Consider the following 21,618-nt stretch of genomic DNA (forward strand, 5'->3'; position numbering starts at 1 on the left):
ACACCATTGGTTCACAGGCTCTGCCTTGGTCACATCATTTGTTCGAAGGCTACACCTCCGTAACCTTATTGGTTCACAAGTTCTACCACAATCATACCATTTGTCCACACGTTATGCCTTTGTCACAACGTTTGTCCACAGGTTCCGCCTCTGTCACACCATTGGTCCAAAGGTTCCACCTATTGGAGCCATCCAGCAGTACAGTTTTGAGCCAGATGCCAGCTCAGACAAGGAAAACAAAGCCATACATGAATCTGGTTGTCTAAAAGTGGATGCATCAGAATGGAGCGGAGCAGGGAGCTTTAGGCTTGCCGATTGTAGCATCTAACTCACAGCTACAAACTTTTTCTAACGTCCTTTTTTCATCTGCTCCTGATTCACAATGATTTGAATAAAGAAATCTTCAGAATTGCAGTTTTGAGCTTAATTTTCTTTAAATACGTCCTTGATCATTAGAAAAACTGAGTACTGGTATGTTAAAAAAGCCGAAAACACAATTTTAATCAGTGGGTCTTTTTATGTTTTTAAAATACTTTCACGTTATGAAAAATGAATGCAAACACAAAATGCGATTTGTGAATGTGATCTGACTAAATTACAGCAATTTCACCAAACATTGGTCTATGTTGTTGCTCATTCATGACCAAACATAAGTGCAACTGCTTCATTTTTATGCATGGCTTTAAATATCATGTCAATGTCAGTTTTCTTTTCACACACAGTAATTTCACTTGTGATCATCCTCACTGGGAGCCCAGGGGCACATCACTTAGATTGCTTTTGTAGTTTACAAACAACAGTGATGAGCTACAAAGGTTAAATCCTCCATGTCTGATCATTTTCCCCCTGATTTCATGAACATCAAGTCCAAATTACAGTACCTCTTGTTTTACTACTTTAAATCCCAATCTTTAAGGAGAGAACTGTAAATTCTTAAATCTGTTCCTGGCACTTTTTCCTAGTTCTTTTTACTAGACTACATATCAATCATTTTTGTTCTTTAAGTCAGATGTGCAAAACATACAGGAAGTGATTTTCAAGGGGATGTGGCGATTCAGACACAAGCTGAAGTAAAATGAATGAAAATGTCTGTTCCAGCAGAGTTATATCTCTACAAACAGTGTCCCATCTGTGAGATCCTTACAGATTTGGCTGCACAGTAGTGTCACTTCACTGTGCCAGTGGTTAATTTCAGCATCTGCCATTAGACTTCATTGCTTCTGCAGCTCTCTGCTTGCATCAGCACGAATCACCTCAGTGTTTCTATTCATGCTGTGTTGCTTTTCCAATAATGTGAAAGACAATGTGAAATCTGGTTTGGAAAAATGTGTATGTTTTCACTGTAACCTCTTTTAAATAGGATTAAAAGTTATATAATGTGCCCAGATTTTAAGCTGAGAAATGGAACAATTGACAATCTTTTTTCTGTATATCTTAATTGAAGAGAATGGTTAGAACTGTGGTTTGGTTGATGCAAAGATCTTCTGCTTGTAGGGAGAAGATTGATCAAAACAGTGGGTCCAGTATTCTCATTCATTCCACACTCTTCACTTGTCATTTTGCATCATTGTTGAATTATGAAGGCAAATGCAAAAAAATAAAAAATAAAAATAATCTGTACAGGAAGATCATTTGTAGGATGTTCATGAATATCTGCAGTAGCTTACATTTTGACGAAAGGGTCGGAATAGCCGTTGGAGTCCATGGCTGCCAAGTGAGCACAGCGAATGATCCCCACCAGCAGGCAGCTCTTCTCTGTGTTGTAACACAGTGACACCAGGATGCGGCCTCGCTGTGAACGTAAAAAGGCCAGCTGTCATCTACATCCTAAGAGCTCCGCAAACTTGCTTCAAATTTAATTTGTTTGAAGCAACAAAACAACAAAATGAAAGATAAAAATAAAATCCAATGTGGGGGATTTGAATTCCAGCTTGTAATTACAGAACCTGGAGGCCAGGCAGAATAAAGGTACTCTCGTCTCCCTTTAATCTCTCGCTTGAGCCATAAACCAAATCTTATCAGAGACCAGAAGCAATTAGCTTCTGTGTCTAAAATCATGAGAAGGGATGAGATAATGCTCTGGTGTGATTAACACACCGCTGCTACATGGTATCCGTGTGAGCAGTTTCATTGCTCATTAGGCTATTAAAATTGATGCCTCAAACACAGATCATGGTAATTAAACACATCCTTTTTGCAATAGAGCCGACACACAACAGATGAAACGTGCCACAAACGTGTGTTTTGCACATCCCACATGTATATATACCTATATTTTTTCATTTTAATTTTACATGTATAAGCTAAATCGTCATCTTACCTCCTCTTCTCCAACAAGTGCTCCTTGATCCACCAACTGGTTGTTAGTTTCTTTATTCTGAAAACAAATACAAAACAAGTGAAATAAATTTAGGATCAAGAATGACCATGAAAGGGATGTTGCCAGAATATTTTAGCCTATTGTAGTTTGTAGGTTCACATCAGGGTTTGAAGACTTAAGTCTTGATACAAAAATGTAACTATTTGTTTGTATAAATTTGGCTTATCAATATTAAATGTAGAGTACGAAGAGAAAGTCATCCATACAAAAGCCTTATTATGATATTTGGGGGTGGAAGTATTATAATGTGTGTGGTGCAGTTTTCAAAGCAAATGTCATCAGAAAACATTTTTTATGATCACAGAAGGAAAATTAACATCTTCAAAAGAGAAGCTTAAACTTGGGTATCAGTGGGTATTCCTATTGAGAAACGCTCAAAACATTTCATTCAACATTTCATTAAGTGGCATTAAATATTCTGAGGCTGCAAGTTCAAATTTTAGTCCCACAATTATCAATGATTTCTATTGCAGAAAAACCTTGACAGTTGACTTGGCTCCAAGTTTTCATTTAGGCAATTTGTTTGTTTTGACTGTTTAAACGTTGATGGTGCACTTTGAGCTCTTTCCAATTGTTTTCTGAAGTTTTTTTTGTACTCCAAATTGGCATGAAATTGAACTGAACTGAAGTCAAATGGGACAAACTCCAGTCAAATCTAGTGAGAGATTCTTGAGGAGCAACCCGATAAATCTCAGGCACTTGCATCATTTAACAGACTTTTTTTTGCAAAGCTAACCCAGAGCATGTTATAAAGATTTAATATAGTTATTTAACTATTTAGATTCTTAGGGGGAAAATAAGGTCAGTAGTTATTTCAAAAAACAGGAAAACAAGCATTTACAGTACAAACCTGTGCAATTCTCTCCAAGCCCATATTGTAACGTTTGTTTTCACCCTCCTTCAGTTTCTTCAAAGCCACTCTCACTTCTCCAATGAATTCATTTCGTCCAAGTCTGTCCATGTCACATACACACAGTCTGAACAAACAGGAGAAAAGAAACAGCTGGATGAGTGAAAACTCGTTTAAAGCAGGCATGCATCCTGTTTTAAATACTAGTCCCTGCAAGGTGTTCAGCTCCATAGGTTCTCATGAGCCACTTTAGCAATGAGAAGAGCTAAGCAATAGAGAATTAAAGTGTTTACTGGCAACTTGCCAAGCAGGTGGTTGTAAATGTGTCCAAAAACCACAACGATTCATAAATAGGAGTTTAAAAAATACTTTGGCTTTGGTTTTTCATTTTTAGTTTTACAGAGTTTGGTCAGGGTTAGCTTTTTTATCGAAACATTTCTTGTATTATTGCCAGGGATTACCATGTTTTCCATTCTCGTCATCTAGAAACATTTTTTATCAACCTAACTGGACAACTCCTCAAGGACTTGAAACAACGCTGCTTATTTCTTGCTTGAAAGAAAGCAACGTTTTTGTTATTTCTTGATGGTTTGTTTCTGTAGTACTGAAAAACTGTAAAACCAATTCTGAAAAGGACTTTTTCAGCAACTTTAACTCATTCAAAAATAAAACTGTGGCACATTTCAATCTCGAAATATTAAATTAGACAAAAGAGTAATTATTTGTATGGAATTTAATTTAACATAATCTTTCATGTCACTACAAACATTGCATATGTTTAACGACATTATCTCATCTGACAGACGTGGTCATAACTCAGAGTGACTTGGGAACATCTGCTGGAGATGCTCATTGGTCATGAATAAAAGCTTGGGACAGGGATATCAAATGTCCAACTATCAGAGAAAAAAGAAGAGGAGGAGTCGGGTCAAGGTGTGTCAATGAAGACAAAGAGAGAAGAGCGAGCTCTAAATTCATTTTATAGAGGCCCCATTGTGTAAGTACAGAGGGAGATATTGATTCACCTGTCTCCTCTTATAGACAGCATCACAAGAAGAATACATTGTAATAAAGAGACTTCTAATTTACATTATGGTCAATGAAAGATTGGAAGCTGAATGCGTTTTCTGGCAATAAGCCCAAAGAATCACAACCATGTTCGATGTTCTTACTGTTAAAGTGTTTTTTTTTTAAGTAATGTTAGGTTGGTGTTGTGAGGGGATGTGAGCTAACAAGACCATATAAAAAACAGAGAGCTCTCAGAAACTGTGAAGGGGGGTGGGGTTGGTCCGTGCCAATGGTCCTACCCTTGACTCCTACTGCACTGCAGAATTTTAGCTAAAAACAGCATTTTCATAATGAAAAGACCACTCGGAACACTTTTACAATAGATCAAACGATAATTGGAGTGGCACATTAATAATATGCACTTTTTACAAGCTAAACTGTGAATCATTCTTATAGATAATACCAAAGTAAGCAGATTTGAGTACTACAGTAAGTTCCCTCTTCTCTGAAAGGAACACAAACATCCTCATGGCCAACAAGAGGACAGCTGTACCCTCTCAATCGTAAATATGGTCAGCTTGCTGAAGTTCATAAACATAAATGTCGACTCCTCACTTCGCTCACAACATTGACATGGCAACAGTGTCAAGTTTAAATCAATCAGAATACCCACAGCTCTCCATTTATTGATCTAGGTTGTCACATCTAGTCTCAGATGTTTTGTTACACATTTACAGCCTTCTTACATTTCACAACAGACCCGAGGGGGATCACACCCTCAGACATGGGCTACCATCAACTTAACCCTTATACACCAGAGCTTTAGCTCCAGTGTTTAAATTCTTTAGACTACAGTAACTCTTCAACTGTGTATGTACAAAATTTATGTAATTCCAGCAGATTTTGAAGGGTAGAAAACCAGCCTTGTGCTGATGTGCAACACTGAACAGCAGTAAATTACACAGTTGATATAAATCAGCTGATTCTGTCGTGGAGAAAAGCACCATTTTGCAACTCTTCACGTTAGTTATTTATTGCATATTGGTGCAAAGCCGGTATGAAACGTGGCTTTTCTGAATCAGCTGATTCACATTGATCACATGAAGTGTGGAGGAGTTACGGTATGTCAAAGAGTGTGGGTTATCTAGGTGTCGCCAGCAATATCTCCAGAGTCAAAGGGTTACCGGGAATGCAGAAGTTAGCAAAAGTGATTGAGTTAAATGTTTTTCACGTCAAGATGTGACCAAAACTTGAGAATGGAATGTTGCTTAAAGAAATGTTTTTTCCTGTTGGGATTAATAAACATGGTCATCTGTTTCAGCTTTTTGTGTTCAGTTTCTGTCCTGTTATCAAGCTTTCTTGGGTCACTGGATTAGGTTGTTCACTGTCAGGTCCTCTGTTTTTCCACCGTTTTGGGTTTGTTGTGTCTCAGATTTGGTTTTGTCATGAACTTGGGTCTTCTTTTTTGTTGCTAGAGTTACATTTAAAATGTTTTAACATGTTTGTTGCTCTAGCTCTAGTCTCCAGCTATTGAGTTCTCCTCAAAAACCTACACCTAAACATTCACAAATGGTGTTATTCAGAGTTGAGGTGTGATCCAGATTCAGACTACCACCTATGTTCAGTAGCAATCATCAGACCAGACAGTGTGTTTTCTTTTTTCCTAATTTAGCTATGGACACTTTTGTTTATCTAAAACTCATTGCTTAGTTTTTTTAACGATCAAGTGTGAACAGAGGTGTCACCTTACGGAAACAAAAGGCAACCTGTTTTATTTTCTAAATAAATAACTTGTAATGAATGGGCACTGCCCTGAACATACTGTTCCTTTCCTGTCATGTTAATACATTGTGGCAACATTTCTGACTTTAAAAAAGTTAATACTTGTCATTTAGGACCATTATCGTAAACTCTAGAGGTTATTGTGAGCAAATATGCAATAAATCATGATTTAGTAAACTGAGCGCGTCATCTTGATATTGAGACTGCGGAAAAGTACCAAACTCTCTCTTGTAGGTCTGCAGTAGTAGTAAGTAGTAGTTCAACACAAATGTCACAATACATTCATGGAGCCTCCTTCAACATTCTATGGTCTAACATTTCCATTCTGGTTTTCAATGTTTTATCTTCTTACATACAATGCTTCATGTACTTCATGTACTTTGGTGAAATAATGATGTTGGTTTAACTCCGTAATATATAAGAAAATATGATCAGAGATTCCTTGAGGATTATATAATTAAATCATAAGGACATGTGGAATTATTAGAGCCTTGTTGGTTTATTATCTTTTCTCTGCTGTTTTGCATCACTTCAAACCACATAATTTAAGGTGGATTGCACTGGGAAATTCAACATGAAAAAATAAATAAATAAATAAATAACTGGCATGTGATTATCATAAAACGTGTGGATGGGATCTCTGGATGGGTTTTAAAAACACTGGAGAAGTAAAAACCCTGGATTGAATGAATTGGAAAAACAAAGAGGAGAGCATTAATTACTATGTCTTACTTTATTGGGCAAACTCATTTAAATTAAAAAGCAGATTCTTGTCTAGGTTTCCTTTAATTTCTTTTTTGTTTTGTTTTGTAATTCTAGCATTTTGTGCCATTCATTAACACAGCAAGTCACTTCTTTAATCCACCTTTTCACCTGATTGTTGCTGCACAACCTTTAAGTGTAATCTGCTACAGCAACAGCTGTTTTTATTTAGGAATAAGTAATGAAGCAACTGCTAAAGATTAGATCCATAGAGCCCTGAGTTTGCAGAGTTGCTATGTGCTTTTGTGGTAAATAAAAATACAATCCTTAGAACAGTGTTGCTGCTGGTAGGTGAGAGGAAGCTGTAAATCTGCCTCGGGGTCTGACTGAGGCCAGGTCATTTTTAGCAGTTCTCCACTGCCGCCTCACCAGACTTCAAATTAAATCAGAAAATACATTTATGTCTCAAAACATTTGTGAGAGTCTTCAGTTTCAGTTCAGAATTTTAAAAACGTTTTTAAAAAATGAAAACAAGGATGTTCATACAAATATATACCTTGTGTGTCAGAAGATTCATAACCCCCTGTTATAACAGTAAAATATGTCCAACACAAGAGGCTTTCAGCTCAAATCTGTTTGCTCAGCTGTTGAACATGACAAGCTGAAAGAAAAAAGAAAACTATCACCTTCTGTAATGGGACTTCAAAATATTTGAGAGCCATCTCAAACATGTCAAATTAAACTTAGATATACATTGTTTTGATTTGACAGATAAAAAAGTGCAGGAAATGCGACCATACCCTGGGCTGTGAAAGCTTGTGGCTTTCTGAACACACAAAATCACGAGGAATGACCGATAATTTTCACTGTAAAGGCAACTGGATTTTTGACTGATTTACAAAGTATAAGGAAGCCTCAAACTATTTTTGCATAAACCAGTGTGCTATGCAGCAGTCATGTAAACATGCTCTATTCTTGCAGAATAATAGTTTTGTTTTACAGTTTCATGTCCAGAAAATGCTGTTCTTGTTTTGGTTTTTAATGTTTCGCATGTTCTGTTTGCAATTTACAGCTGGCCCATTGAGACTCTACGCTGAGACAATCTTTTTAGGGGCTGGTGCCCTTCCAAATGGAACACTAAGTGATTGAAGAGAACGAGTAACTTACGGTCTGGGTATTGTTAGCAAAGGAACCATTCTCTAAGCTTTGAATTTCTTGTTTTTTATGTATTTTTAGACAAAATATGTAAATTGGCAACAATTTACATTCACATAAAACGGGAAAAAAAAAGTTAATGATAACAAAGCAATATTTTTGGAATGTCAAACCAACTCGGTATCCGCCATTTTGGTTTTATGGGCTTTCATAAAGTTTCTTTGTTTTTTACGCACATAAAAACTAAATCAAAAACAGTTAGAGAAGGTGTTAGGATACCCACAGCAAGAGCAAAGGAGCAGAACATTTTATGTGGGGAGCTGGAAGGGGCAGAAGACTTTGATGAGCCAGCATACACAATACAGAGTTGAAGCAAAAAAAATTTGAGGGGCTCAAGATCTCATTAAACCTGTGATCTGATTACAGAACACCTGAGGAATTTTGGAACACCCTTTGCAAGGGATGTAGAGATGCAGTCTTTACAGAGCTTGAGGAGGCACTTTGATGCAATGCAGGAAACAAAATGGTGATGTCCATGTTAATCCCCGACTTGCTAAACAAAAATACTAATGTGCTTTAATCTACATATATTTTCCTTCCATACCACTTTTTTCTTCTCTCTTTTTTATAATCAAGGGTCCCATTAAGATTTTTAACAGATTATTTACACAGTGGCTGGATAGCTTGATGCCTCTCTCAATCAGAATGTTTTTGCTGCAAAATAGGGAGACTTTTATTTCCAACTAATTGTGGATGAAATTCTTTTCAATGAAGTGCCATTACCATGCATCATTTAGGCCCTAACATCACTTCTTTTTCTTCTTTTCCTTTAAATTTCAGTGTCTGACTACATTCCACCAGCAGCATCTGGTATCCAATCTCAGCTTGCCCTCCATTCAATACGAAATCGAATCAGAGTGGTAGACCTATTCCCATCTGCCCACAGAAGAGGATGGTCAAGTCTATTATGGAGCCAGATGGAGGAATGAAGAGATAGATGGAAGAAATTAAGAGGAGATAGACTAGACCCTGCACTGACATCCTGTTTGTACTCCTTTAACAAACAGAAACTCCTTCGAAATCCACCACTGATCTCAATACTTTCACGTGTTCCATCTCGCTGCTGTTATTTGGCAGCTTGTTAATCGTTTTAGTGACATAATGATAGTTACAAGAACTAAAAATGAGTCTTCCCAAATAGCTTCTCTCTAAAATGTGCGGTGCAATGGAGTGGTTTGAAGATCGCCTCATTACCGGGCAGTGCTTTCAAAACCACCGGAAATTCACGAGCAGGCAGATTCAAGGGAATCTACTCCTCCTGTCACATTGACCCCAGATGACAAAATCAGTTGAGAAACAAGCAGACATTTACTGGAAGTTAAAAGTATCTTGAGTTCTTTCGAATGCCTTTAAATAATTATGCTTTTAATACATAGTAACAGCATAAATTATTCATCAAGATGATGCAGTGCATTACAGTTCAAAGGATTTTTCTCTCAAGACTAGAGCACCTCTAGCAGTTTTGCTGCATCAATTAAAGGATTAGCTGTTCTGAGGCCAACCGTGAAGTCAGGATTGAAAGAATTAGTTATTGGTTTATTCGGCTGCTTCATTCTTAATAACAAAATGGACTTCCTGTGGCCCTTAAAGATAAGTAAGCACACCAAGGCTCAGCATTTTAAGATTATTGAAAAGAGGAAGAACAAAATTGCAGTTGGAAGTTTGAGTTTTTTCCCTTATTTTCAACCATTTATGGCTCTTCAATCAACCTGGATATCTTTATTTTGATTGGACATGATGGCTTTATGCAGTAAAGCTACTCTCAGAGGAAATCATTTTACCCTTGTCCTATCTTAGATGACCCCACCCTTACATTGGCGTGTTATTCCTACCATGATAAAGGTGGATAAAGGTGGAAAGATTTCATGTAATCCATGGACACCAGTGAAGATCACAAATCATTGAAGAAAAAAGCACTGAAAAGAGCACTGTCTAGTGGGTCTAGATGACCCAACTCCCAACGCTAAAGTGCCTAGGATAGCATAAGGGTTAAAGAAAAACGTATATAATTCATTGATCTCAACAGTTGCCAACTTTTCTGTGTCACACAATGAACAGCACAGGAGGATCACTCCATGCCCCAGAAGTTGTTGGTTGTAGTCCAACTTTGCTTTCAGCCTTTGTTTGTTGGGATCTGTGATCTAAGCTACTTTTTTCTTGGCTTGACCTCATAATTGATTGGTGTTTGTAGTACAAATGTAAAGGATTGTCTCATTGATCAAACAATCCCTTCCCTTCTGCTGCTGTGGATGTCCCTGGGCTTCTCTCTAGATAGTTCTGAGTAGTCTACAGTGTGACCTGAATGTGGGGCAGAAATAATGTCCCGCACTGTAAGCTTTGTCTGCCTCTTTTTAACCATTTTTTGATATTGTTGTGTTCTCCTCCAGTGTAGTTCACGATGCCTGTGCGTGCTGATGGTATATTAAAGTCAAACGAAATGTGACATTGGAGCTTCTTCTTAAAACATCTGATACACATGTGTTATGTATGTAATTTAGTGGCATAGAAGCAAAGACAATACAGATTTGGGCCAAAATTTTCAGCAGTGTAAGAGACACCTATTGGCGAGTTCAGCCTACTGTTTTTTGTGTTAAACTCTCTTTGATTGTGAACCCCAAATCTCAGTTTATTTCACGCTGCTTGTTTAGCATTTCTCAGTGCATCCGTTTTTTAGTAGTTTGTTTTTGCCAGATTTGTCTTATGTTTTGAGCTTGTGGTTTTTAAAGTTTGTGGATTTGATCTGTTGTAAAAACGTTCCCAGTGGTCTTTTAGTGATGAAGATGCCGTTTTCTAGAACATAGTTTCTGCAAAGCGACAGTTCATCAGAAATTCACCTCTGAATTTTGGGGCTGTTGTAAGCCTCCATTGATGTCCCATTACTCCTTTATTTACACACTCCCCCACTAGCCTACAGCCCCTTACAACTCCAAGCTAACATTAGTGGTAACAAAAATGGCAAACAACATTAGAACTATCCACTTGTACAGTTTTGGGCCAGATGCCTGCTCAGATGAGGAAAATGTTAATTTTATCCATTTGTCTCCAAATGGATGCATCAAAATCAGGTGGAGCTGTAAAAATATGGTCTGCCCATTTCACTTGCTGCATCACAGCATTTAAGCAAGTGAGCCTTTTAGATGAGAGCATTTTCATGGCGGTTTTTCATCTACAGTTTTTCATCTGCTCCTGATTCACAACAATTTAAATAAAGAAATATTCAGAAATGTATCTTAAATTATAGAGAATCTGTAGCATCTGTAGCAGAAGACTTTAACATAGAATTTGTTAAAAACACCACTATTTTACTTTAATTACTTGCCAAGGAAGTTTTTTCATGTTTCATTTTCAGATTGTTTAATGTGAGGGATGAATTTTGCAGCCGCGTATCGTAAATTTCTAGCATTTTGGTTCTCTAGAAAACCTTATACCAACAGTGAATTTCTGAGAGCTGCAATTGATTGTAAAAACTAAATGCACTGAATAAGTTTTCTATTTATACATGGGTGAATTCACACTAGCAAGTTTAATTCAAACCATCCATCAATTCATTTTCGGGGGGCTAAACTGGCTGCTGTCCGGGCAAGGCGAGGTACACCCTGAGCAGGTCACCAGCCTGTCGCAGACCTACATAATCACGCACTCGTGGGGTGTATCAGTGGCGACGAGGAGGAGGAGTACAGGAGCCTGGTGAAGGATTTTGTTGTCTGGAGCCACAAAAATAACCTACAGCTCAACACCTCCAAGACTAAGGAACTGGTCATCGACTTTGGGAGGGACAGACCCAACCCCAGACCAGTTCTGATAGGAGTGGAGGAGGTGGAGGTTGTGCAGACCTATAAATATCTTGGGCTGTGGCTGGACAACAAGCTGGACTGGACGAGCAACACGGGGCAGCTGTACATGAAGGCCCAGAGCAGGATGTACTTCTTGAGGAGGTTAAGATCCTTCAACATCTGCAAGAAGCTCCTGGGGATCTTCTACCAGTCTGTGGTCGCCAGCGCTCTAACCTACGCTGTGGTGTGCTGGGGGGGTAGCACCTCAAAGACAGACTTCTCCAGGCTGGAGAAGCTGATCAGGCGGGCTGGTTCTGTGGTTTGCACAAGGCTAGACCCTCTGGCTACTGTTGCAGAGAAAAGGTCACTAAAAAAACTAACGTGTATCCTGGACAATGCCACCCACCCTCTGCACACGACCATCAGCAGCCAGAGAAGCACCTTCAGCAAGAGGCTGCTCCTCCCAAGGTGCAGGACTAATAGACTGAGAAACTCCTTTGTCCCCCGTGCCATCAAACTCTTTAACCACCACTTAGGAGGGGGGAGGGCGACAGAAAAGGAAAGGGAAAGGGCCTGAATGACCTTTCTTTTTTGTATATGCTGTTTTGCAGATATTTAAACTGTTTCTTACTGTTCTAATTTTTCTAATTTTTCTAGTTACTGTGCTGCTTTTTCCTATATGTATGTCAACCAGTGCTGTATGCGATGGAGATGTCAATTTCCATGCGGGAACCTCCCAAATGGATAAATAAAGTTATCTATCTATCTATCTATCTATCTATCTATCTATCTATCTATCTATCTATCTATCTATCTATCTATCTATCTATCTATCTATCTATCTATCTATCTATCTATCTATCTATCTATCTATCTATCTATCTATCTATCTATCTATCTATCTATCTATCTATCTATCTATCTATCTATCTATCTATCTATCTATCTATCTATCTATCTATCTATCTATCTATCTATCTATCTATCTATCTATCTATCTATCTATCTATCTATCTATCTATCTATACCTACAAGCAAATAACCTATGAAGCATGTTGTAGGAGGAAGCCAGAGTGCCCGAAGAAAACCCTTGCATGCAGGGGGAGAACATGGAAACTCCACACAGAAAAGTCCCATCTTGGATCTAAACCAGGGTCTTCTCGCTGCGTTCTCGCTGCGTTAACTACTGTGGAACCAGGCAGCCTGATTCAAAACAGTATTTGTTCATTTGGATAGTTTACCTTTTAAAACTTTAACCCGAAACCTGCTGCTGACCAAACATACTAACCATAGTTCCCTCAAGAGCAGGGCTCTTGACTCACTTGAGGGTAAACACATGCGCAGAAGCGAAAATGCTTTAAATGGTGCATATTACGAGGGACGAAATAAATCACCCACAGCACAATACAATAAAGAGAGGAGGCACAGGCACAAGGCAATAGCAGCTTTTCATTTTCTTGCTTTTATCCCACTCTTGGTCAGGTAATAGAGCTTCCAAGTGGTTAACTTTTGGACCTGTGTGATTGTTCCAAGCATTTGGGCTGCGTCAGTCTGGTTTGCCTCAGAGCACGCCTGGTGTGAAAGCAAATCCAACCAAAGGAGTAATGTTACTTGCATTCCTGTTTGAACTGAGTCCACTGTACTATTTTATTGAGAAACCAGCCATAAATGCATTTCCTAATTTATTTACCAAAGCTCTGAAATATAGGATGTATTTGCGTGCATGCATTATTAATGTGTTAGCCCCAAGGTGGTGCTAACAGAATTGGATCCGTTCCCCAAGATGCTATGAAATTGAAGTCCTTGTATAAATTCAAATAAATAGTGCTGATATTCTGTTACTTTTGTAAAGAACACCTCATTTACCAAAGCGATTAATGAAAGGAGTACAGAATTTAAGGCTGAAAGGTTTTTATTCCAGAGAGGATGGAAAAATCCAATCTAAAAGACTTTCCTGTCAAAGCTCTTGTACGAGTACGATAAACCATTCCTCTAAACTTGAGGGTTGTGACTTCAACAGCTTTGTGGGCCAATCTAATAGTAACCTTCAAAAATTCCCGGGCCTTCAGGGCCTTCTTGTTAGCTGAGCACAAAGAACAGGGATCAGTAGAGGCAACATGCTCTCCTCCACATCCTGCTGGCACAAGCTTGATGCATAGTGGCACAACCCAGTTCATAAACACAGCTGAGGGGATTCCTCTCAGCTTCTTCCTTATCCTGCCACTATCTGACGAGATGCGGTGATGACAAAACCTGTTCTTTAGCTGTGGTAGTTTGCATCTAAACACAAGCCTGTCTTTATGTCTGTTTCTGCTGTCAGAGATCTCATCCTTCACACTTGTCTCGTGTCTTGAGTTACGTTCACACCGCCCTCAGCAACACGTAGAAGTCTATCTAAGCCCACATTAATGTGTGTTTTGGGCTTCTGCTTTCAAAAATCTCATGTTACTCATAGTTACTTACATTTTTAAGACCATTTTCGGGCTCCACGTGCAAAACGCTTGTTGAAGGTTGAATCAAGTCAACCAAGTCTCTGATCAATCTGTGACTCAGATTTGGTAGTGACGTATGGATGGCGTCTCCTTTAGTTCACAGAAGTGCCAATTTTTGAAAATTGATCGTGGAGAATAAATTAATAATTGCGGTTTGTGCACAGGCAGAATTTCATGACACCAAGTCTGTCATTTATTGTAACAGAGCTGTGAAAGAAAAACTGCTTCGACTTTTCACGCACTAGTAAACAGTAGAAAAAGAAAAGAAAAGACGCCCCTCCCTGCTTATCTAGTGTGAACACTGTGGGTTAAACCCACATTCAAGTATCACATTTTTGTACGATGCTTTACATTTTTCTCATACGTGTTTTTACTTTTTCAGTGCTTTGTTTCGCCGTACATTAGTTTCTTCATTACATTACTTCAGAATCTCTGTGCTAAATCTTTTCTCTCCTTCATCTGACCCTTGGATCCTCTCCATGTCTCCATCCTGTCATCTTGACTTTCCCACATTTCTCATTCTCCCCCATTTATCTGTCACTCAACACCCTTCTAGCTTTTTTCTTTCCAAATCCTTGATGGTCCAAGCCCTCACTCTATCTTACTTTTATCTCATGAGTGTTACTGATCATACTCCACATCTTCCTCTTTTTCATTTTGGCATCATCTCAATGTGCCCTTGAGCTGGGTTTCCTCTCGTTTGAAGGATCCTCTGTCTGGTTTTGGAATTGGAAAAAATTTTCAGCAGGTCTACGCCTCAAGGACATTTGTGGTTTAGCCTGTGTGTTCTGTCTACATACAAAGGAGGGGCCACATGTTCTTTCCTGCCTGTGATTGCCCTTGACATAATCACAAGAGGATAGGCACACACCTCACTGTGTATTTGTGTCTACAGCGTAGATGGAATTGTGTTTGTGTATGCATCAGTGTTGCATTTCCTCAGGATAAACATCCAACCCTATCATGAACGTGTTGAGTAAACTGACACTGACTGCACTCAGCACACACATCGACAAATGAAGCACATGTGTAACTCTCATGCAGGATGACAGGAGTGCACCTGATTTTTTTTGGGACAAGATGGCTACATTTGACCTCAATCATACCATAAGGGAGAACACCATGAGGAGGAGGAGGGGCAGGGACTTCTGGATAAGCCAACACCTGAGCTGTTACTGCGGCGATAGGAAATAGAACAGTGTGCTTGTGTCACCTGGCTGTAATAATTAACTGCAGTACCTGAAAAATTCCACCGGGAAGCACGCTGTGCATCCAGCATCTCAGTGGAGAGCATTGGCCTTTCATCTCCTACCTTCATAATGAATTGCTCACTTGGCTGTCTAGGGAGGGATGCTAATGGCCTGCCTTAGAGAACGTCAGAGCTGAGAACTTACCTGAGCGTTTTTGTGGTCATGTCAGCTCCTGTGATGCCGTGATAAATGAGTGTTTCATTCCATACTGGATTTAGAGTATTCTTCAGGGTCTTTGTGCGTAGCTTGTTTGCCTGCAGAAGGACAACAAAAAGAAATGAAAGCAGGGGTTTGGAACTGCCCGATCAAAACAAATAAAGGACACAAAGGATCATAACTATGCGGAATAAATGTGTGGACAAAAAAACCAAGAAAGGACAAAGAAAGACACAAAAAAAAGAGAGCGGCATCATTTATCTTTGTCCCTCAGGAAATCTCTGACATCTTGCAGATAGAGAGTGAAAGGACGGTGGGCTTGTCTTGCCTCACCTGTTCATGCCTCTGCCTCTCTGGCTGATAAGAGAGTTGTGCTGACACCAGTCAGACCTCCAAAAGAAGCGCCGTTTCAAATTCAGTGCAACACCACAGCAAAATGATAGAGCAACACATCTGCCTGATAACGTCGAAAATGAGAATCATTTAGCCATTTTTAATTTGGTGCATGTGATTTTGATATTATTTTACTATTTTAACAAATCTATCAAACCCCAGTGGAATCTGAAAGTCCCACTCTTATCATGTTTTGATCTATTGTTAAAGTGTCCCCTGTGGTCTTTTAATTATAATTATGCTGTCATTAGTCTAAATCAAAAACCTGTGTCGTGTTCTAGGACATAGTTTCTGCAGAGCAGCAGTAGTTCATCAGAAATTCACCTCTGAATTGTGGGCAGGACCGTTGGCACAGTACAAGACTTCCCTCACTTCCCATCATCTTACACTCTCTTCCGCTAGCTTACAGCCCCTCACAGCCCCAATTGAACATTAGCGGTGCAACAAAAACGTAACAAGTTTGATTCAGATGCAGCTCAGATGCGGAAAATAAAGATGTACACGGATGTACGTGGTCGTCTACAAGTGGTTGAATCAGAATAGAGCAGAGCAGGCAGCTTGTGGCATGCAGATGTAGGTCGTCACACCTACTAGCTTTGTCAAACCCATTTTTCCAAATGCTCCTGATTTACAATGATTCAAATATAGAAACACTCAAAAATCTTAATTAAAATTAAAGCTTAATTTTCTGTCTTTATGTCCTCCATCATGACAAAAATTCCACAATAACATGTTAAAAACACAGAAAAACACCATTTTTATCAAAGTGGGTCTTTAATGGTTACAGACGCTGACTTTTGGCTGCAGGCTTGATGGTTTAAAACTTAGCAGGATAAAATCTGGGAGGGACAAATGCCCAGGAGTGTTCCACCTTCCCAAACCCTACTGCAGTGCCCTTCAGCAAAAGTCTCACTGCTGCTCCAGTGCTGCTCAGTGGCCACACGTAAAACTGTGATGGTGGTGAAAAATTCTCAATTGCAGAGAAAAAAGAGCCCTGCTCTCAACTGACACAAATATAGGTTAACAAATATCTAAGGTTTCATATGAGAAGACATTGTTTTTGTGATTAATGAAACATTCAGAGGAACGGACAGGTTCTACTTTCACTTTGTACAAATTTTCTCCTTTATATAACATTTTTACTACAATTTATTTGCTTTCCCCAGTATTGCAATATTCTTAGATATTCTTGTTGAACAAACTTGAATAAATGATCTTGCATCACCTTTTTTGTAACTATGATAAATGATGCTGCAAACACATTGATTATGCAGCCAGTAAAGAAAGTGTTTCCATCTTTCTCAGTACAACTGCTGCCCATGGCTGAAGCTCCACCGTTAAGCGCCTCAGCTTTTCTTTTCCATTCTGCCACTGTCAGCCCCTCGTTACAGTGCCTTGGGGCCATATGCCAACCCTCCCTGCCATTTTTTTGCCTCCCCTTGGTCTGTTATTGTCACCACATCCCATTGTTTTATCAGTTCTCTCCTCTACCCTCCTTCTTTCTCCGTGCCTGTCCTGTCTTTTGTTTTCTGTTATGTATTGGAAACTTATCAGCTGGAATCAGCCTCTCAGAGCTCAGTTCATCAACAGAGCAAGCATTTCAATTCATGTAATTTGTCTGAGTGATTAAAGTGATGAAGGACGCACGAGCAGGGGCACATCTCGCGGCGTGGCTGCACACGGTGGACTCCACAACCCCCACCACCTTCTTAAATCTTCAGCTGTTTTTTAACAGTGGGGTTGGTTTTACGATCACATATCTCACAGCACAAAACATTCAAAACACCAGTTACCTTTCCTGCACTTCCACCCTGCATTCCGGCTCTGAACGGGTGGTTAGAATCTGTTTCTAAATGTTTTATCGCCAAACCTCCATCTGTCTATCACACTCTTCCTCCTTTCTCTCCATCTGTCTGCATGATTACTCCTTTTATTTTTTTTACTTATCTCACACTGCCTCTTACTCAGTCCCTATTTCCCAGAGCCTTGATGAGTCTGGCAGCGAGCAACTCATTCATGCATCTCTGCTTGGAAGGGGAACATAAAAATACCAGTGACCGTCGGGGCACCATGAGCCACTGTCAGAGCATGTTTGTGTGTGTGAGATGGAGAGGGGCAGTGATGAGAAGGACAGAAGGATTGGGTGGGTTTGAATGAGTGTGTGTGTGTGTGTGTGGGGGGGGGGGGCAGCTCTGTGTGGCTGTGACTAAATCTTTAGCATGTGTCTGCATGCATACAAGGTCAAACACCGCGTGGGTTGCAGTGCCTGTTGTACATCCCAACAGAGTGCTTGCCTGTATTCTAGTTGGAGAGCATGTGCTGGCAGGAGACGTGTGGGGAGAGGCATATCTCAGAAAAGTCTTGCGGTTTTTCTTTTTTGCTGGATTAGTCATCACAAAGTGCACAAATGAAGTGGATAAGAATGAAAATGTGGGACCGTGTCACGGTGCGTTCGTCATTCATGCCTTGCACACCCCCTTTCCTTCCTTCCGAGTGACATAACCTTGGTCTTGTGGCTATTTAGCCAACACTGGCTCATGGGCACTTGGCTACACATTGATGCATCCCCCCGCTCCCAGCAAACCCCCTTTACCACCCCCCTCCCGCCGCCAGCACCACCAGCACCACCATCAACTCTTGTCTGTTGACGTGAGCCGTGTAACAATCCTCCCTGTTTCCATGACAACCACCTGCTGCTGTCCTCCCCTCATCTGTCTCCCCTCTCCGGTTCCCTCTCACTTGTTTCCCCCCTTCTCTCTTCGCACACTGTTGGTATTTCAAGGTCAAAGAGGGGCACAGGCAGTTAGCGCTACCGAACCGGAGATCTGAGCAAAAACCAGAGAGTAGGGACTGATAACAGAGCTGCAAAGAAAGCTGGAGGTCAAACGTCACAACATCACTCTCCCCTCAGTTACTGTTAGCACAGACTCCAGACACGTGCTTTGCTCAACCTAACTTGACTTGGCTTTGGCGTCCTCCCCCTGCCCGTCTCAAAAGCCCCACTTCCTGTCAGCCTTCAGCCGAAATGGCTGACAACAGGTTTCTGACGCCGCTGTGGCGACCCTTATCTTCCTGCCGCTTAAGCTTAAAACGAGACGAGAGCGGTGCAACTGAGCAGAACCTGTTTGTGTTCAATAACGCGGACGACTGGACCAGGCGCATTAAGCAATAGCCATGGGAAATGCTCAACGGTTGAGGAAATACACTTAATTAGTCCCACCGCATGTTTTTACAGGAATGTAAAAGCACCAAGTAAACTTTTTTAACTTTTTTTTCTTTTTTTGTTCAGCATATAATCTTAGTTTGAAGGCCTGTTCATTTATTTAACTACATCTGTTTTGTACCACGGTTCCGAAGTGCAAATCACATCGACAAATCAGTCAACGCAAAATCATATTTAAGATCACAACAATTAAAAAAAGCAAAATAAATAATCGAAAACGCATTAAATTTTAGAACTCGAAATACAATTTCCACAACACATAATTTCAAAATACAAAACACAAAAAAAGAAATGTTTTGAAAAACAAAATTAATTTTAAGAAAATAAATGAAATGTAAAAAAAAAAAAGAAGGAAAATAAGAAACCAGAAGAGGTAGGTGGTGCAGGACATCAATGGACTGATTAGTTGATGAAGTTTTTTCACCTTTTTAACCAGACATTACTTGGCCTTATTTCATCTTTCAACAGGAGATATTTCTTCAAGCTTCTGGCCACAGCCACTCCAAAAGTTCATTTATTGCTCAACTAACTCTTTATAACAGTTTGGGGAAAACATCCTTTTGCTTTCCAACTTCGTCAAAAACCTAAACGACATAATCCAATCAGTGACGTCCCATAATATCTTCCTTTTCCAGTTTCTTATTTTGTTTCATTTTTTTAACATTTCATTTGGAATTTTTGGGAAATTACTTTTGTTTTTCGAAAAAGTTTTTTTTTTTTTTACTTTTTGGTTTCTGTCCTTCCTACACTATATTGTTGTCTTTTATTATTAGTTTTGCTTTTTTAATTGCTGTTTCGATCTTTAATGTTTTTACAATGAGTAATTTGTTGATGTGACCTCAGGGCCACTGTAGTTTTGTGTCTGTAAAGCTTGGATCTGATTATGTAAAAACTACTAGACATTATGTTTTTAACATTGTTGAGTTTATGACTGACAACATCGTCCACATAACTCATTAGAACTGTGGAATCTCACAAAACTGTGTTATTTGTAGGTTAATAGTGTCATTAAGTTCCAAAAAGAGGTTGAAATAAGGTAAAAAAAAATGAAATTCTTATGTTTTTGATATCCCTGATTGCAAGTGCTGACAGGCAGAAAGGTCCTGAATGAGGTTATGTTATTAGGCGCTAAGGTTGTGTTGAAGCAGTGACCTTGCTTGCTCCTGGAAGAAGATGGAGCTTGACGTATGGATCAGCCAGCCCATTGGAGTCCATGGCTTTCAGGCCCTGCAGACACACAGACGCACACAAAGTCAGAAACATACTGTACTGTCAGACGTGACGTCATCATGCCCTGACGGCTGACAAGGTCAGAAAAAGACAGCGAATATGTCAAATCATTTCTACTGTGGCTTTTTTTTTTCCTTCTTCTTCTTTTTGTCTTCAGGGTTTTTTTTCTACTTTTGTGTTTTCCAAGATCTCTTTGTTCATCAAAGAAGCTCTTCAGGAAGATTTACATAATTAACACTGTGTGACAGTACAAAGTACGCAGAAAGATTGTTGTGAAGTGGGCAAGATTTTGTGTGTCTGCATGCGTATTCCATATTTCATTGAGGTTTTAACTTTGACTGACTGAAAAACTGATGCAGATGAGAGTTTCATCTCCGTTGAAGGGTTGAGAGAACATCAGTGTGGCATCTTTTGCCAGCACGAAAGAACTCTTTTCAATAGGTTTTCAAGGATAATTACGCAAGAGATGAGGGAATTTAAACACTGTGTGTACCTTTGCCTTGTGAATAGTACAATGGAGGCAGTTGTTTTCTTGATCAAATAACAGCGTGAATTCGAGCGTTCCAAGATAGGCTAGAAAAAAAACACACAAACAGCAATTACTGTCAGCGAGAAGCAGAGACACATTCAGTCAAACGGGGAGACACAAAAAAGTTCTGAGTCATGTTTGGAGCAGATGGTGTTTTAAAAACGCGGCGCTGCCGCTCATGAATTGATCTGTCTTGTTTGATTACTGTTTGTGAATGAGCAAGAACTACATTCCCGCTATTTCGGTGGTGCGATAAATCATCTGAGCTATTCTGTCATATAAAGTGGGAGGTGCAAGCAGTGTTGGAAAAACATGAGACTCCGTAATTACTGTGCGAGCACCCTGTGCAACTCTTCTGAAGCAAATCAAAGTGGGAATAAGCAGGACAAAGAAAGTCTTAAAGTCCCACTCCGATCATCTTGATCAATTGTCAAAGCGTTCCCAGTGGTTCCCTGTGCCGTTTTCTAAAACATTGTTTCTGCAAAGTGGCACGAGTTCATTAGAAATTTGCCTCTGAGTATAGTAAGCCTACTCCCATTTACCATCATCTCTTGTTTACACTCTCTTCTGCTACACTGTTAAAAGTCTTCAAGGGGTATTGTTCATGAAACATTATCTATTTAAGTACATTTATT

General features: G+C 39.6%; 1 protein-coding gene across 1 annotated transcript in view; it reads right to left on the reverse strand.

The window, feature by feature from the left end:
• LOC101154838 (double C2-like domain-containing protein beta) overlaps nt 1-21,618 on the reverse strand; it is a 50,042-nt gene that overhangs the window by 22,327 nt on the left and 6,097 nt on the right. The window contains exons 3-8 of the mRNA XM_004065859.4: nt 20,948-21,027; nt 20,377-20,451; nt 15,597-15,706; nt 3,231-3,357; nt 2,321-2,377; nt 1,668-1,792 (exon numbers count right to left, since the gene is read on the reverse strand). Of these exons, the coding sequence (XP_004065907.1) occupies nt 1,668-1,792; nt 2,321-2,377; nt 3,231-3,357; nt 15,597-15,706; nt 20,377-20,451; nt 20,948-21,027 (574 nt within the window). The remainder of the gene's footprint in view (nt 1-1,667; nt 1,793-2,320; nt 2,378-3,230; nt 3,358-15,596; nt 15,707-20,376; nt 20,452-20,947; nt 21,028-21,618) is intronic.

Source organism: Oryzias latipes, chromosome 1 (assembly GCF_002234675.1).
Source record: "Oryzias latipes chromosome 1, ASM223467v1".
Classification (NCBI taxonomy): Eukaryota; Metazoa; Chordata; class Actinopteri; order Beloniformes; family Adrianichthyidae; genus Oryzias; species Oryzias latipes.